The sequence below is a fragment of the Hemiscyllium ocellatum genome, chromosome 20 (genome assembly GCF_020745735.1).
Source record: "Hemiscyllium ocellatum isolate sHemOce1 chromosome 20, sHemOce1.pat.X.cur, whole genome shotgun sequence".
NCBI lineage: Eukaryota > Metazoa > Chordata > Chondrichthyes > Orectolobiformes > Hemiscylliidae > Hemiscyllium > Hemiscyllium ocellatum.
The window spans coordinates 22,230,329-22,247,110 of record NC_083420.1 but is presented as its reverse complement, the minus strand read 5'-3'; the positions used below and the strand labels follow the sequence as shown (position 1 = coordinate 22,247,110).

General features: G+C 39.3%; 1 protein-coding gene across 1 annotated transcript in view; it reads right to left on the bottom strand.

Moving 5' to 3' along the window:
- baiap2l1a (BAR/IMD domain containing adaptor protein 2 like 1a) overlaps positions 1 to 16,782 on the bottom strand; it is a 147,939-nt gene that overhangs the window by 60,933 nt on the left and 70,224 nt on the right. The window contains exons 7-9 of the mRNA XM_060840564.1: positions 5,256 to 5,408; positions 4,363 to 4,512; positions 945 to 1,086 (exon numbers count right to left, since the gene is read on the bottom strand). Coding sequence (XP_060696547.1) covers positions 945 to 1,086; positions 4,363 to 4,512; positions 5,256 to 5,408 — 445 coding nt within the window. The remainder of the gene's footprint in view (positions 1 to 944; positions 1,087 to 4,362; positions 4,513 to 5,255; positions 5,409 to 16,782) is intronic.

Here is a 16,782-nt window from a genome sequence, read left to right as displayed (position 1 = left end):
ACCACAAATTTGGTGTCATCTGCAAATGTACTAACCATTTCTCCATATTCACATCCATTTTTTACAGATTATGACTGTTGCTACCAATATTACAAAACAATTGATTAGATTACTTAGTGTGGAAACAGGCCCTTCGGACCAACATGTCCACTCCGACCCGCCGAAGCGAAACCCACCCATACCCCTACATTTGCCCCTTACCTAACACTACAGGCAATTTAGCATGGCCAATTCACCTGGCGTGCACATCTTTGGACAGTGGGAGGAAACCGAAGCACCCGGAGGAAACCCACGCAGACACGGGGAGAATGTGCAAACTCCACACAGTCAGTCGCCTGAGGCGGGAGTTGAATCCGGGTCTCTGGTGCTGAGAGGCAGCAGTGCTAATCACTGTGCCACCGTGCCGCCCACAATTGAGTTGTATCTACTTTTCTTTAATCAAATCTTCATCAACAAAATTAACTTATACCTTTACCAGAGACTGCAGGTTAAAATTTTTTGAATGATTTTATCACGAAAACTGAATTCATACAAATGATCACATTCAAGAGATAATCTTATTTGCTTTGTTTCATACTGGTTGAAATAACATCTTTTTGTGCAAAACTCATTATAAAGTTCATTGAACTGGTGACTATTCTATTTCTACGGACCAAAAATCAACATTGTTGAAATCACTAAAAAGAAATCTCTTTGGTAGCTGGAGGCTGATAAATTGTGGTCTGCGCATGGGGTTGAATGTGTTTGCATAGAGTTTTGCCTTCTTCCATTTTGTTATGACATTCAATAGCAGTATGATCAGAAATCCTTGCTTGCATCACTCTTAGAAACCCAAACATACACATCACTTGTACTTATATTTTAAAAAAAAATCAAATCAGGCAACACTACCTAGATTGCACTCAAAATTTACACTTACACAATAATTATGTTCCTTTGCTTACCTAATCCATCACTGCTTCTCTCAATAGGGGCCACACGTTGAGCAGTTGGGTTGTTAAACATATCTGGTAGAGGACTTTTCTGAACTCTTCCAGGAGGAGCCGGTGGTATTTTCAAATTATTTTGTAATGCAGGGTCATGTACCTAGGAAACCATTTAATATTTATTGGTTTGTTCACATACAATTTTTAGGATGTTGCATTGAACTAACTTCTGGATTAAATTTCTTTCTTTCAGTTGTGCAACAAAAAACAAGTATACTCCTTGTTAGAGGTTATGAACCAAGTAACCAGAATGGGATCAGGCTTGTTTAATCTATATTAAAGGGAATAAATGAAATCTATACAACTACAGATCAATATGGCACCAATAGTTGAACATAATGAAATTATCAGCAACATGCATATGATAATCTAGTAAAATTTAGCAAATTCATAAAGGATAGATATTGCTTGAATGATTTCCCAAATTCAGAAAACAGCATTCTTGAATTTCTATGAAGCCCTCAAAGGCTGTGGGGAAAGAAGTACCAGTTACTGGTTGAGAATCTACACACCAAGAAAAGGGAGGTGGTAAATGTGCATGGTGCACATGCACATTGGTGGAGGATTTAAGGCCCCACTAAGATTGGAATACCAGATGGGTGAAGTGTGGTTACAAAGAAGTTCAAGGTTGAAGTAACAATTCTTGGAAGGATTAAAGAAAATTATATAGAAGGGGGATTCTATACATCATATGGAAAGTGACACAGTGTTTAGCACTACTGCCTCACAGCGCCAGGGACCTGGGTTCAATTCCAACCCTGGATGACTGTGTGGAGTTTGCACGTTCTACCTGTGTCTCATGGGTTTTCTCCAGGTGCTCTGGTTTCCTCCAACACTCCAAAGATGTGCATTTTAGGCGAACTGGCCATGCTAAAAGTTGCTCATAGTATTAGGCACATTAGTCAGAGGGAAATGGGTCGGTGGATAACTCTTAAGAGGGTCAGTGTGGACTTGTTGGGCCGAACAGCCTGTTTCCACACATTAGATAATCTAATCTAAATGTAGGGATTTAAGTATTGAGGGACAAGAATTCAATATAGATGTGTGACCATAGAGGATGCAAAGAAATGAAAGAGAAATTAGTAGTTAAGCCAAATATCAGCAATACATATAATATATTGTGCTTTATGCATTGCAGGTATCAAAGTATAGAATTTCAGTTTCTTCAATGTCCCTGCTACTTTCCAACGGTGTAAATTTCTTTGCTTTTAGATTCTTTCATGTTCCATGCAAAGAAAACATGGGTGTTTTCTAAACAAACCATGTGCCTATTCATTTAGAGATCAATCATTTATCTTGAAAGATTGTCACACCATTTTCATAAGCTCTACATAATATTTAGCCATTGCACTGATGTGCGACTTCTAACATTCTTTGGAAATGTTTGATCAAATATTTATTTTGAACTAATACTTTCCTGAGAGAATTCTACTAGTGGTTCAACTTCTAACTTATTCTAATTACAATACAGAATTATGCTTGCGTGAAATTAAAGACTTTTAAGGAGTATCTTCAAAAATTAGATTTTATTCTTGAACAAATGTTTTCTAAACAAAAATCCTGAAATGACAGAAGTCCAGCAAAAGAGTCACATTATTGAAAGGATACATTTGAAATCCTGGGTGTCTTATTTTTATAGTATTTAGAACATTAAGAAACTATTAGCCTCAACTAAAATTATGTTTTGAATACACAATTGTAAATTTCAAAATCAAGCAATGATGAGTTTGCCTTCACATTAATGCTTTAATATACTTCTACAAAAGTCAATGCTACCTAAAAACGAATGCTAACCTTTATTCCTTCTTAACATAAGTATTCACAAAAAGAACAAAATAAGCCCACAGATTTAACTCCAGCTTTCTGCTGATTTATTTCAGATCGGGCATCAGGTCAGATGCTACAGCATCAATGGATAAGGGAAGTCAGAAATGTTTTTAGATGTTCGGCAAAGAAAGAAATAGCTTGTTTATGAAGTTCTCTGTGGAGGAGTAGCTGTGCAAAGTTTTCCAAAATTAACTTTCCATCCTGTGTAATATTTTGGCATCCACGGGCCAACATCCAGCAAATGCAAATGACAAGAATTAGAGACAAGGAATAGACTAAAAGTTTAAAAATTATAGTTTTAAGACCTCAAGTAAAATCTTAAATGTTGAACATCTCATCAGTATCCTTACATCTGCATAGGAAATACAGCAAACGAATGCACCGGAAAAACAATATAAGAATCAACAAATTTATAATTGTCAGTGAAAACAGATTTATGCAAGATAATTGCACTTTTTGCTTTAATTCTGAAAACAAAATGTTTTGGGTACTGTAAATTAACTATACTGATCTGTTACAGAGGTCTTCATTACAAGTATTTTATTAACAAAGACCGATTTCACCCACCTAATACTCTTCAACTCAAATCCTGTGTGGAATTACACACCAGAAATTCCAGAGTAGAACAAACATTTAAATCACATTGCCTTCTCACATACCTGTTCTTCTTCCACACTGATTAGTCAGTGAAGTATCAATTCAGTCTCAGACATTGTTTGAATTCAGTCTACTCCTCATTCCCAGTTGAAATAGTTTAGACATGCTAATTTGGCACTTGAAGCCAACTGTAGGTCAGACAACCACCACACATTTGCTCACAATTGATTAAAATGAGGCATTTCAGATAGGCATAACAAGGTGAGAAATTAATACTGGTCCAATCAGAATTAGATGTGAAAATGCTCACTCCACCCTAAAATCGCACATAAGGGCTTAAGTCACAATTTCACCCGAAATAAATGTTGGCCTAGCCAATGCTACCTATCTCCCTTCAATAGATTAAAAACCTTGCCCAGATGCTCTCAGTCACACAATTCATCCAGCTTGATTCTGGTCAACTGCCCCTCTTAAAACTACAATTGAGGGCCTCAGTTTCTCCTGTTGAGAGTGTGGTGCTGGAAAAGCACAGCAGGTCAGGCAGTATCCGAGGAGCATGAGAATCGATGTTTAAGACATAAGCCCTTCATCAGGAATGGTGAAGCGCTTATGCCCAAAAGGTCAATTCTCCTGCTCCTTGGATGCTGCCTGATCTGCTGTGCTTTTCCAGCATCACAGTCTCCACTCTGATCTCCAGTATCTGCAGTCCTCACTTTCTCCTGAATGCTGCAATTCCATTCCTAAACAGTGCATGAGCATATTCTACTCTGAATTCTTCCTTCTATCTTCATTTTTGCTTTCTCATTGTAAGAGAAATAGAAAAGGGTCTTGCGAATGAATAGAATTATTTCTCCATGGTTAACAAGAGAAATGTTACAACAAGCATGTAGCAGAATTTAAGAAAAAAGATTGTCTCCTTTTCCCTAACCCTGCCAAAAAAAATGCTACTCACAGTATATCGTCCAATCAATGGAGAAGGTTGAGGAGTTCTGGATATATACGTTGGTGGGCTGTCATCTTCACCTAAAAATTCAGGTATCTTTGTAGCATCAAAACATTTCTCCTTCCATCTGTTTATTTTGGCACCAAGGATTCCATTGGCCTAAAGACAAAAACAGTAATGTTTATTGAATTAAAATGATAATTTTTAAAATCTGCTTTTAAAATCTAGAAGGACAATAAGTTGATTCTGTAGCTTATGATCTATACTGTGCACATAGCTGTTTCCATATATTATAGTTACCACCTTTTGGAGAAGTATAGAATTTAAACTATAGACACATGATTTTACAGTATTATAAGAAGAGACATTTTATGTAAGTCTTCACTTGCCCAGGGACAACTGATGATCAGGTTCATCATACAACATCAAGTGCAGCTATTTTCAGTTTTTAAAAAAAGTTATTTTATGGGAGTTGGGTGTTGCTGGCAAGATCATCTGCCTGATTGCTCTTAAATTGAGCAGCTTGCCATTTCAGGGGATAGTTAAGAATCAACCACACAACTGAGTCTAGAGTCACATTGCAAGGATTGTGGATATCCTTCCCTAAAAGACATTAGTGAAACAGATTGGTTTTTATGACACCCAATTATTGTTGCCATATTGAGACTAACTTGATATAGTATTCTAGATTTATTAATTGTATTTAAATTTCTTCCACTGTCTTGGTGGGATTTGATCCCATGAGACCAGAGCACTGGCCTGAGCCTCTGGACTACTAGTTTAATGGCAACTATGACACTGTCTCCTAAAGTTCTATATAGTTTAATTGTTTCAAAGTCTGATCCCAATGCTAACACATGACTTTAAAAAAAAGACCCATTCAATAGTTCAATTACACAGACCTTTTCATGATAATTGCTTAGATCTTGGGAAAAACTGCAATGTTTGTCCACAAGGAAGCAGAAACGTCTCTTCTCTTCGAGTAATGCCTCTTTGCAGCCCTCAGTAATGAACCTCTGAATGTCATTTTCCCTTGTATTGATGGTTGCTAAGAACTGGGATAAAGAATACAGAAATATTAATTTTGTCTATTTTGAACATCATTAGTAATCTTGAACAAAGCCATAATGTTTTTTGTTTAAATTCACTCATGGGATATGGGCATCACTGGCTGGCCAGCATTTATTGCCCTTCCCTAGTTGCCCTTAAGAAGGGCTGCATTCTTGAACCACCGGAGGTCCATGCTGTAGGTGTCCCACAATGCCCTTAGGAGGGGTTGGGGGCGGAAGGGGTAGAGTTCCAGAATTTTGACCCAGTGACAGTGAAGGGATGATAATGTCCTAGTCAGGACAGCAAATGGCTTGGAGGGGAACTTCCAGATAACGGTGTTCTCCAGTATCCGTTGTCCTTGTCCTTCAAGATAGAAGTGGTCATGGGTCTGGAAGGTACTATCTGAGGATCTTTGGTGAATTTCTGCAGTGCATTTTGTAATTAGTACACACCGCTGCTACTGAGCGTCAGTGGTGAGGGGAGTGCATCTAGTGTCAATTACATTGACTGCTTTGTCCTGCGTGGTGTCAAGCTTGAGTGCTGTTGGAGCTGCACCGATCCAAGCAAGTAGAAGTATTCCATCACACTCCTGACTTGTGCTTTGTAGATAGTGGACAGACTTGCAATAGATGAGTTACTCTGATTTCTTCCAATATCAAGCATCTGAATTTTACTTCAATGGGTTTAACTATAAAATCATTTTTGAGAGCTACGTTTAAACCAGACTTACAATTTAAAAATATATATGCTCATGAATAAGAAAATGATTAGCAACTTAACAACGGCTACTGATATGAAAAGTTGCATTTTGCAAATGTGTGCATGAAGGGTAGGAGAGGAAATCTACTAGGTACATTTTACAGCTTACTTAAATGTCAAACATTCAGAGCTTAGAAATTCAAATTAAAATAAAGGCAATATGATTAGCAGTCATTAAATTTTGAACTGAAATATTTTTCCAGTCACCTCACGCATATATTTTACTTTTTTGCTGTGAATGCAAGGGTGATTTTCAATATATGCAATTACCAAATGCTCCTGTACTAAAAAGGAACGGAGCACTTCCTGACCACACAGTGGCAGAGTAAGTTTGGCTGTTGATGCCATCAATGCATGTCTAGATCCAGAAGCTAATCCTGACTGTGTGCAAGCAGGTGCCACTGGCAGCCAAGAAAAGATCATCCTCACTCCACTTGCAGCTCTACGGAATCCTTGCTGCCCAGATTTCCCATTCCTTGTGACCCTCCCAACTCTTGTTTCACTGATACCTCACCTCCCCCAGTCATCTCCTCCCTGGTACCTTTGCTCCTGACCTCTTGCTGCCTCTATCCCACTCTCTGCTTTGTTCTCGGCAACAATAAATAGCATGACAGCACAGCGACGACTGCTGGGAGGGAGACAACAAGGGGTCAGGGATGGAATGAACAAGTGCTTGGAGTGGGCCACCGATCAAACCATGATCCTAGGATGTCAATTAATTTAAAATATTTGAAAATCACTTTTATTGCTCCTATTCTTTGAGGCAGGAACCTTGCAGATATGTCACTTGTGGTTACGTCACAGGCAAAATAAACAGCCAAAAATTAAACATTTTGTTTGAGTCATTGATATACTTTACTCCTTATATTTCCCAAACACACCAATTTGTATTGGATTTGTTTATACTCCATATTTTGAAATATATTCATAGAAATCAATTTGAAGTTGAGGTACATACAAACCAACCGTTTCCTGGTTTGACTTCAATGACAAACAGATATCAGTGATGCAAACCTGCATCTTCCTTATAATATGGGTGTGTTTCCTGTAGCTATAAACCAGTTAAATCATAACTCAAACAGCCAAATGCTGAAATGCAATTATGTCCCCACAAACTTTATTAAAAGCATGTGATAGTGTATACAAATAAATCAGGGATTCAACCCCACTCAAATTATAAAAATCAACCTCTTGTTCTCTTAAATAAATTAGTAGAATCTGATAAGTTTTATTAAAAATAATTGACAATCAAATTTACGTTTGTTAAATGAGGAATTGGGCCGAAGAAGCACCAAAACTTCTACTTCATCAATTCTCAGATTTATCAACACTGCTTAATTGCAAAATAGCAGTGGTGTTCATATCATTCATTATTGATGTTTACTCAAATTAGAATTGATAAAATTGGAGTTGGTTTGATAGACACAAACAGAACTGAAAATTTGACAGACCTTCACCTGTAGTCAGTCTAACAACCAGTCTCAACAATACAGTTGCATCCTCAGCTTACTTAACTGACTACAGGGATATAATTATGATTGCTTATGTTTGATTATGGTTTAATACCAAGTAGCTATAACTAGTGAATTGTTTAAATTCAATTTTGAGTTATGGGTGTCAGTGGCAAGACAGGCATTTGTTGACCCTCCTTACTTTTCTCTGGAATATTAATCTCAAAGTAGATTTTAACTACACTCTCTGCTCAATAGTAGTTTTCACTCTCAAAGGTAACAAACCATAAAAATTGAATCTACATGTGGACAGATGCAGTCATTGATAATACGGATCACATAACATGTTAACAGGCATCTTAAACAAAAATACATTTGCTCAATTTAAGGTGATTTAATCTATGTCAATGTGGAGGATACTCACTTATACAATGTATGTTGTTTAACATGTCTTTTTTGGCAAAATTAGAATCATAGAATCCTTCAGTGAAGGGGACCATTCAGCGCATCATGCTCATGCTGGTTTGTTGAAAGAGCTATCCGACTTAGCCGCACACCCCAACTTTTCCCGGATCATCATAGAAATTAGTTCCCATCAAATACCTGCCTCAGTGCCTTTTGTAAGATCCCTGAAATCGGATTCCTTTACTTTTGAAGGAATACAACTCAGAATTTAACAAGCCTCTGTGTGAAAAGTATTCTCATTACACTCTAATTTTTTGGACAATCATCTATAAATCTATGACCTCTGGTTACTAACTAATTTGTCAGAGCAAACAGTTTCACCCCATTCTCCCTAGAAATTCAAAATTATAGGAATTTAATGAGATCTTTTTTGAATTTATTCTATTCAAAGGAGAATAATTGAACCTATCAATTCCTTCCACATTGTTCAAATGCCTCATCCTTGGTATTAGATTAGATTAGATTACTTACAGTGTGGAAACAGGCCCTTCGGCCCAACAAGTCGACACCGACCCACCAAAGCGCAACCCACCCATTCCCCTACATTTTACCCCTTATCCAACACTAGGGCAATTTAGCATGGCCAATTCACCTGACCCGCACATCTTTGTGACTGTGGGAGGAAACCGGAGCACCCGGGGAAAACCCACGCAGACACTGGGAGAATGTGCAAACTCCACACAGACAGACAGTCACCTGAGTCAGGATTTGAACCCGGGTCTCTGGTGCTGTGAGGCAGCAGTGCTAACCACTGTGCCACCGTGCCACCGTATCATCCTGGTAAACCTACTCTATACACATTCCCAAACATTTTCCACTATATTCCAGCTGAAACAGTGACTTGTAAAGATTCAGTGTGACTACCTTGTTTTTGTAGTTGATGCCCCTATTTATGAAGTATTTATGTGAATTCTCAAAGATATCACTATGTGTGTGCCCATCTTTAAGGCAATTGCGAACATGCACCTAGTCTCTCTATCATTGCATCCCCCTCAAAATAAAAAATTAGATTTTAAAAAAAGTGCCACTTTTTTTTCATCTGAACTTTAATATTTCACATTGCATCAGCCCATTTTCCCAGTCTGAACCCTGCTATTATACTGCTTCTTTTTATAATACTCTCAAGTTTGTGATCATTTGCAAATTTTGCATTTGTACCTCCTAAGCACAAAGCCTGGTATTTCTAAATAACAGTAACACAAATAGTCCTAGTATGAATCCCTGGGATATTCCACTGCATACTTGTCTCCAGTTCAAAAAGCATTCATTCACCACTATCCTCTGTTTCCTAACCCCTAACCATTTATACACTCAAGTTATTACCAGGTCCTCCACAGGGCGTTTCTATTTTCTGAATTCTCCATACATAACAAACCAGACAAACATTTGAGAGGAGTTGACATTTATATTCAAACGAATTATATTTTATTGGAGAGAGAAAAGAGGCTATTCAGCAATTTATAGCAATGGTAACTCTACCAGTAGAGTGAGTGATGCATTATTCATATTGCTAACTTCTTTGTAAAACATTTTGTCTAACTTCCCTCTTCAGTCAGTTAATAATCCTCAGTCTACGGATGAGGACTCAGGAGCACCTACAATAAATTGCATAATGTTTCTCACACTCCCCACAGACCATCGGCTAATGGATTTCACATGGAATCAATCTGACCTTGATGCTGTTCTGAAGAGGACGCAAAGGGCAGTTATTACATTCTTTTGGTTTCTGCTAATTCATTGCTGGATCTGCATACTTGCAAGGTTAACCCGGATTCAATTTTTTTTCCTACTGATTGCCCTGATAGATTTTGTGATCCTTTGCAATAGATAAGGGATTTCCATTATAGTGGCATTTGTATTTTCTGTTATTTGCAGGATATATGTGCCCCTGCTCCCTATGGGTAACAAGGATTTAGCATACGGCTTCAACGACAAACGTAGCAATCATCAGCAACTTCTCTGCAGCTTCCAGAGGCAGAAATGGCTGATGAACATCCAAAGAAACAATGGTGAAAGATGATAATACAAGCTTCAGTGTCATTTTCTTCAACTATTTGAAAGACAGCACAGGTGCCAATTAAGAATGTCCTGTCGAAAGTGAGGCATCTGCTGAAGAAAGACTTGCCTTCAGAAGGACTGGGTAGAAACTCCACCTCATGACCCTCAAGATCACAGCAGCATTGATTTTTATGCATTAGCTATTCATTTCAGGGAGACGTCAAGGATCTATGTGGCGTGTCCCAACTCCCATTCTCTAAACGCATCTGTGATGTTGCTGATGCCAATTTTTCCAGAGTCACAGCTCTTCACATTGAGGAGAATAAGCAACTAGATTATTGATATTCTTCACCGTTATTACTTTATCCCAGATGTAGGATGCTAAAGACTGAACACATGTAGCAATGACAGTGCCCTCCTTTGAAGACCCTTGGCCCATACAGGAATAGTTCATGAGGGACAGGATACCTTATCCAAACAAGGATCATAATGACTTTATGAAACTCTCAGACTGAGACAGACGAAGATACTAAGCTTCTCACGCTTCCACCAGAGCTGTAATGGATAATCCATAGACCTCCCTGAGTGAAGTTTGGATACGCAGATTACACTGGCAGAGACTTGGAGTACAGTCCTGAAAGGATATCCTCCATCATGTTAGCACTACTATGTCATAGTAGTAGAATTTGGGTTTCAATTTCACCCTTGGGTGATTATACAAACTCCACACAGACATCCTTCCCACATGTGGATGGGTTTCATTTGGGTGCTCCTGGTTTTCTCCCACAGTCCAAAGTTGTACAACTCTGGCGGGTTGGACATGCTAAATTGCCCATAGTGCCCAGGTACATGTAGGCTAGGTGGTTTAGCCATGCGAAATGCAGGGTTACAGGAATAGGGTATGGAGTGTAGGTCTGGGTGGGATGCACTTTGGAGAGTTGCTGTGGACTTGATGGGCTAAATGGCCGACTTCCATATTGTAGGGATTCTATGATTCATTGTGTTGTGCCCTTCACAAAATAGACATGTTCTGGATGCAAACAACATGAAAAATGACAGCAATTTTTGGGAGGATGAAGATGAGACAGAGGATCAGTCCATTGACCAAGAAGGCTATTTAAGACAACATGACAGAGAAACATATCACACAACCAGAAGCCAGAGAGAACTAAGTAAAACCTATTTCCAGGAAAAATGAAATTGGTTCCAACATTGTTTAACATTTTGTGGATAATTGGGCGAGCATTCTCCGCTAAGTGCAATAGGCATTAATATGTTGTTATTTCTGTAGCTTGACCTTTAGTGTAGCTAATTAAGTGTTCGGTTATCCACGAGATTGTACACTTGATGTCTTTGGATGATCCCACATTAAAATATGATCACATAGTATCACACACTGACTGTTAAGGGGAAAAGAAAAGCAGTGACAGTGAGATAATACGTATGGTTACAGTTAAATAACTGTTAAGGCTTCCACTAGACTATCATATGGGAGCGTTGCATAGTCAAGTCCTTCACGATAGATGTCAGGCTGATGGGCCTTTCCATCATCGGCAACGCTTCAAAATTTCAGAGTGCATGTAAACTACTTAGTTGCCCTAATCCTTGAGCATCTTCTAGGATAGTACTGAATCTTCATCCTTAGCTGACCAGTCCCCACAGCACACTGGTCAAGTGAGCTGCCTATTGTACATCTCCTAGCCTTGAATGCCAGTGTTGATCAACTTTAAGGGAACAAAGTACTAAAAACCTTCCCTGTAGAAACGTGTGGAATCATCATCGATTCCATTCTCTCTCTCTCAAAGTAGGTGAAAGTGTGGAATGATGCTTACATGTCAGACCAAAAAGATATTGACTGAACTTAAGTGTTTAATCTCAGTATTGTCTACATTAAAGTGCAGTGTCTTGATTGCTAAGCTCAACATGACAGTTCAAAGGATCCTAGAAATCCAAAATCCTCTGCGGTCAAGCCACCGGTTGCTTGTTAGAGATGAGCAATGCTTGATGATTACAACTCTTTCACCCTTGGAATGTCAGAAGAGGACATTCATCTCTTACGTGAGAGAGACTTAAACAGGTCCAACTGTAAAAATATTATAGCTGAAATTTTAACAAATAACAAACTCACAACATAAAAAGGTTCAGAGGATATTTACAAGAATGCTGCTAGGTAGGGACAGTTTGAGTTTTAAAGAAAGGCTGGGACATTTTTCACTGAAACATAGGACATTGAGAAGTGACCTTAGAGGTTTATAAAATAATGACAGGTATAGATAGGAAAAAGATATCTATCATTAACCCTATGAGGAGGATTTTAAGAATAGGCATATTTTTAAGGTGAGAGGAGAAAGATTTTAAAAAATAGACTTGAGCAATTTTCTTTGTTTACACAGAGGGTGATTCATGTGTGGAATTAACTTCCTGAGGAAGTGGTGGATACGAGCACAGTTACAATACTTAAGACATTTGGATAAGTACATGAATGGGAAAGGTTTGGAGGGATATGGGCTAGGAGCAGGCAGGTGAAACTAGTTGAGTTTGGGAATACGTTCAGCATGGACTGGTTGGACCAAAAGATTCCATTTACATGCTGTATGGCTCTATGGAAGATCGTTTACAACGATGTCACCTATGCGCTCTCCGTATGTTTAGTTCTTTGTCTCCCTCTAATTATATCTAGGTGGTCTCTGCATGTTGTCAGTGGTGGTGATGATAGAGTAACAGGCCCTGGTACCCCTATAAAGTGCTCCAAGCAGCAGCTCCTGGGTGGGCCTGTCACTTGTCCTCCCTGTTGACATGCCTGCTGGCACCACCCTATCTCAGAGTAAAGGATGAGTTCCCACATCACCATTTATGCTGAGTACTTACATTTACAGTGACACGTGCAGATCTGTGTATTGGTCTCAAGGCAGTTGCCAAACTGTCTATGGAGGCGGAAAGGTGCACCCATGCAGGAGTCAGCACTGTACTGACAATATTGGCAGATTCCTCAATCCTTCGATCTAATTAACAACTACCTCTGACAAACTTGTCCGACATTCCTTTACCTTTCTTGCAGTTTTACAAAATCATTAATGGCTAAAAAGGAGGGATTGTCTTCTGCCAAGGCTGAACAAATGCCTGGTTTCCTGCAGTCCCCACTGTCAGATACCTGGTACCTTTCTTCCTCAATGAGCTGCAGAATTATGGCAGTGATGTGCTTGCCATATTGTGCACCCAAGTCTAAATCTAGAAAGAGCACCCATTAAGGTGAAAGTCCAAGTTGAAAGGTATAGGTAAATGCCTTGCCAATGCATCCTCTGGGTAGTCACTGGATTTTTTCCCTTCAGAGCTGGAGGTTCAACCGACATTGGTCTCTTCCTGGTGGAACTTTGCTGGATGCTGCTAATACCTACACAAGAGATTATGACGACACTACGGTGGTAAGAAGTGTATCTTGTCCTTTTTTGAAGTGATGTTTTAAGACAAAGGTGCCAAGCTGTGTATTTGTATCCAATAAAGCAAGCAGCTGGAGAAGCCTTGTATTTAAAAAAAAATAGTAGGAACAATAGAAGCTTCCCCAGAACCAGGATATTTGGTTTTACCTTCAGTAACAGTTGTTCCTGGGGTATTAAAACTGGGTTTGGAAGCTGCAGTATGTTTCTCCCTGCTACTCACTGTCTCTCTCACAGTTTTCTCTTGATGTTGTCTCTCTTGTACTGGAGAATTGTATGTGAGATAATCTATTTTACTGAATTTACATTTGCCAAGGGCGTATTTGTGGGATGTTATTATATTGGAAAAATTACTGTTTAGTAATTCAAAGTTATTCAAATATCTTCTTTATTCACTGTATTTCAACTGGAGAATATAAATAGTATGTTTTGCTTCAAGACTGGTATTTTGACCGATCAAATTGCCTCTAGAATGCAATGCCTAGCACTTGCCTTTAAAATAAGAATAATCCAGAGTCTAGGCTATCTTAATAATATATTGAGGGGGTTTGGTCTGATCCATAACAAGATGAAATTTATTTCTCAATGATACATACAAGCTTTTCAGATTAAGAACAAATTAGGATTAGGTAATGCAGGAGTGGCACAGTGGCACAATGGTTAGCACTGATGCCTCACAACGCCAGGGTTCAATTCCCACCTCAGGCAACTGTCTGTGTGGAGTTTGCACATTCTCCCCGTGTCTGTGTGGGTTTCCGGGTGCTCCGGTTTCCTCCCACAGTCCAAAAATGTGCAGGTTAGGTGAATTGGCCTTCCTAAATGGCCCTTAGTGTTAGGTGAAGGGCTAAATGGAGGGGAATGGGTCAGTGTGGACTTGTTGGGCCGAAGGGCCAGTTTCCACACTAAGTAATCTAGTCCATGAGTTTACTGTGTTGGTTACCAAACAATGACATCTTCCCTGTCCCCATGAGTGGTCCTTCTCTTATCTGTGAAGAGGACTTTCTTTCCTTTGGGCCTTGGTAATAATGTTCACATTTTGAGAGCCAGTTCCTGGCTTTCACCATCTAAAGTGATGTACAGCTGATCACATGAGATACGTGAAATTCAAATGCACCCAGCATTGACAAACACTTATCCCCTCTGCAGCTGTGCAATTCCCTTAGGAAAGGCTACGAAGGTCTCATAATATTATTGAGGTAAAGAGTTGAAGTTCACACAAGAAAAGTCACTTCAGCTCATGGAGAACTGGGTGCCATAAAACTCACTTGAACAAATGTTAATATCAAATAGGAAAACTTGCACCTTAGTTTTTTAAAAAAAATAACTTTCATTCACTGCACTTAATGCTCAAATCAACTGCACTCTCCAGTTTGTCAACACCCAAAATGCTTCAACCTGTGTTAACACTATAAATTTGACAGTCAGATGTCAAATCAATTTTGTCATGGGTATTTCAACAGAAACTTTGAAGTTTCATTCTACTGCCTTGACTAAACGCAGACGACTATTTCTCTTTTGAAACACGAGTATCAGCTTAATTGACAACTATAGATATCTGATCTGTGCTATCAATTTCACAACGTTTATCCATACAGACTTAGATGGTTTCAAGTGCCTTGGGTAACTTTAAAGGGTTTGAATAATGGGGTTTTTATCCCCCCTTACACAGTGAAACAGTTATAGAAAGTTTTTCTTTAATATAAATCCAACTACTACTACTACTACTACAGAGTTTGTTGCTTCTATAAACTGTATAGTTAGTGAATGGTTCCCCATGGGAGACTGGTTAGCAAGGTCAGATCTCAGGGAATACAGGGAGAACTACCCATTTGGATACACAACTGGCTCAAAGGTAGATGACAGAGGGTGGTGGTGGAGGGTTGTTTTTCCAGACTGGAGGCCTGTGAGCAGTGGAGTGCCACACGGATCGGTGCTGGGTTCACTGTTTTTCATCATTTGTAAATATGATTTGGATGTGAGCATAAGAGGTGTAGTTAGTAAGTTTGCAGATGACACCAAAATTGGAGGTGTAGTGAACAGCAAAGAAGGTTACCTCAGACTACAATGGAATCTTGATCAGATGGGCCAATGGGCTGAGAAGTGGCAGACTGAGTTTAATTTAGATAAATGAGAGATGGTGAATTTACCTCAAGAGTGCTGCTGAACAAAGATACCTTGGAGTGCAGGTTCATAGCTCCTTAAAGTGGAGTTGCAGGTAGAATAGGTGGTTGATAGCAAAAGCAGCGTTTGGTATGCTTTCCTTTATTGGTCAAAGTATTGAGTACAGGGGTTGGAGGTCATGTTATGGCTGTACGGGATATTGGTTAGGCCACTATTGGAATATTGCGTGCAATTCTGGTCTCCATCCTATCTGAAAGATGTGGTGAAACTTGAAAGGGTTCAGAAAAGATTCACAAGGATTTTGCCAGGGTTAGAGGATTTGAACTATAGGGAGAGGTTAGGGCTAGGGCAGTTTTCCCTAATGCATCGGAGGTTGAGGGGTGACCTTATAGAGGTTTATAAAATCATGAGGGGTATGGATAGAATAAATAAATAGACAAAATCTCTTCCCTGGGGTGGGGGAATCCAGAACCAGAGGGCATAGGTTCCTGCGACCCATCTTGAGGATACAAGTCTGGCTGAGGCAATGCCTGGTTAATGAAATGTACAGATTTTAAAAAAATGTTAAAGAAAGAATTCAGAAAATTTACAGCCCAGGAACAGGCCCTCCAAGCCTGAGCCAATCAAAATCTACTGTCTAAACCAGTCGTCCAATTCCTAAGCATCTGTATCCCTCTGCTCCCCACCTACTCACATGTCTGTCCAGGCGCATCTTAAATGAATCTACCATGCCTGCCTCTACCACCTCTGTTGGCAACACGTTCCAGATGCTCACCATCCTCTGTGTAAAGTACATGCCATGTATATCTCCCCTTAAACTTTCCACCTCTCATCTTGAAAGCCTGACCTCTCGTTATTGAATCCTTCACCCTGGGAAAATGCTTATCTCTATCTACCCTGTCTACACCCCTCATGATTTTGTAAACCTCAATCAGGTCCCCCCTCAATCTCCTTTTTTCAAAGAAAACTAAGTTAACCTACTCAATCTCTCTTCATAGCTAGCACCTTCCAGGCCAGGCAACATCCTTGTGAACCTTCTCTGCACCCTCTTTAAAGCGTCCACATCCTTTTAGTAATGTGGTGACTAGAACTGTACACAGTATTCTGAATCTGGCCAAACCAATGTCTTGTACAATTTTAACATGACCTGC